We start from the raw sequence: 1,929 nt of genomic DNA on the forward strand, positions 1-1,929 counted from the left end.
AATGCAGCTTTAACACATGAAGCTTTGGCTTCAGTCTGTCTAGGCAGCACTCAGGTTTGCTGCTCTCCTGCTAGTCAGCAGCAGGGGGCACAGCATCCCATATGAGAGGAAGGACGCCTGGCGGGGCCCCGGGCCCAAATGAGGTAAGTCAAGGCGAAAACCAGACACACACTCCTGTGTTTGTATTAGACTGTGTGTGTTATGAACCTACAGCTGGAATGTTAATGGTGAACATGTAGCTCCTCGTGTGAGTATACACACAGTCACAAGCTTTGTGTCACATTCAAATGAAGTCATCAGATCTTAAAAAATGCAACGTTTTCAAAACGGTGAGTTCACATTTTAAGTCTCCTCGGCAGCAGCTCCACCACGAGGTGCATTCTGTTCTGGAGCTTTCGCTCACAACACTTGAGCTGCATCACAGTTCTCGTAGCTCACTTGTTTTACTCTGTTCTCCTGCAGTGTCTGCAACATGTCTGTCATCTTACAAAACACATCTTCAGAATGAGTTTGTTCTCAGACTCTGATCCATAAATCTCCTCTTCAGCAGCTCTCACATACAGACTTTACTCTTTCATCCCTCTCTGTGTGCTGAAGGTTCACACATCACTCACACACTCAGTTATACATTGTATTCATAATAATGAATTGTATTTATTTGTTACCGTATTATCTGATTCATGGACTGATACAAAATGAAACAAGAATTTTGAACCTGACTTTATTCAATGTTCATATTTCTGTTCTTGAATTGTATGAAAATGAGCACATATTTAGAAAAAAGACTCTCAATGAAGTAATCAACTTTACGGTGATATAATATATATATTAGTTAAAGTAGCTGTTAGATGTTAAAGTTTAAACATTTTATAATTGATTTAATTCTCGACTGAATCTCTCGGTTTCTATTTGTCTTCTGCTCCTTCTACCTGCAAACATCATCTCGTTTAGACAGCAGGAGGAGTCCGAGAGACCGCGGGGCTGCACGAGGAGGAGGAGGAGGAGGAGGAGGAGGAGGAGGTGCTGGGTGGGGAGGTGGAGCCTCGGGATTATTCTGCACCGGTCTGTCTGAGTGACTGAGTGAGTGAGTGAGCGTCTCCAAAGTTTGAACCGGTCTCTCGGTTAATTCTCTGCTGTTGCACGTTTGAGTGTTGATCAACAACGGGACCGACCCGCGGACTAAAGGGGGGCAGAGGCAGTCCGGGCTCCTGGAGGAGCAGACCCTGAAGTGTGTCTGTTTTTAAAAGGACCTCCTGAGAGTCTGCTGGAGAAACAAAGAGTGAAGCGCTACTGTAGCTCCGCGCGCACGGACCCGCTGTCCTCCATCCAGCACACCCTCAGGAGGAAGACCATGGACTGAGAGCTCCTCGGATCTGGGTCCCTTCATTTGGTCGCGCGTGGAGTCCCACCTCACAACACATGAGTCGGACTGACCGGACAGTAAACCCTCGGGGATTATAATAAGGAGGGGCGATGGATAACTTCTTCACGGAGGTAAGAAGTCTCTCTTCACCGCTTCAGTCCTGCAGCATGTCGGACACTCTGTGACACTTCACGTCCTTCAGACTGGGACTCCTCATGACTCCTCATGACTCCTTACAATAAACTTTAGGATGTTTGTACCTATTAAACATCTTATAATCCATGAAGCATCACAGCAACATATTATAGGGATATATTCATGTTATAATAAAGATACAAAGAGCATGAAGTGCAATAAATGAGCATAAAGTCCTGACTGAGATAATATGCAACGTGATAAAAGTCAATGCGGTCAACATAAACTCAGCACTATGACTTCCTATTGAAATATGATTCTGGTTTTATGGGAGCAAAGGTGTCATAAAGTCCTTTAAATGAGCCCTGAACTCATCACAGAGTGACACACACACACACACACACACACACACACACACACACACACACACA

At 44.9% G+C, this 1,929-nt stretch overlaps 1 protein-coding gene across 1 annotated transcript in view; it reads left to right on the forward strand.

The window, feature by feature from the left end:
• The first annotated feature begins 1,081 nt into the window (after positions 1–1,081).
• The window catches only part of LOC116399787 (unconventional myosin-X-like), a 44,990-nt gene continuing 44,142 nt past the window's right edge, over positions 1,082–1,929 (forward strand). The window contains exon 1 of the mRNA XM_031877189.1: positions 1,082–1,494. Coding sequence (XP_031733049.1) covers positions 1,474–1,494 — 21 coding nt within the window. The 5' untranslated portion in view covers positions 1,082–1,473. The remainder of the gene's footprint in view (positions 1,495–1,929) is intronic.

Source organism: Anarrhichthys ocellatus, unplaced genomic scaffold (genome assembly GCF_004355925.1).
Source record: "Anarrhichthys ocellatus isolate YVR2014 unplaced genomic scaffold, GSC_Weel_1.0 scaffold128, whole genome shotgun sequence".
NCBI classification, from domain to species: domain Eukaryota; kingdom Metazoa; phylum Chordata; class Actinopteri; order Perciformes; family Anarhichadidae; genus Anarrhichthys; species Anarrhichthys ocellatus.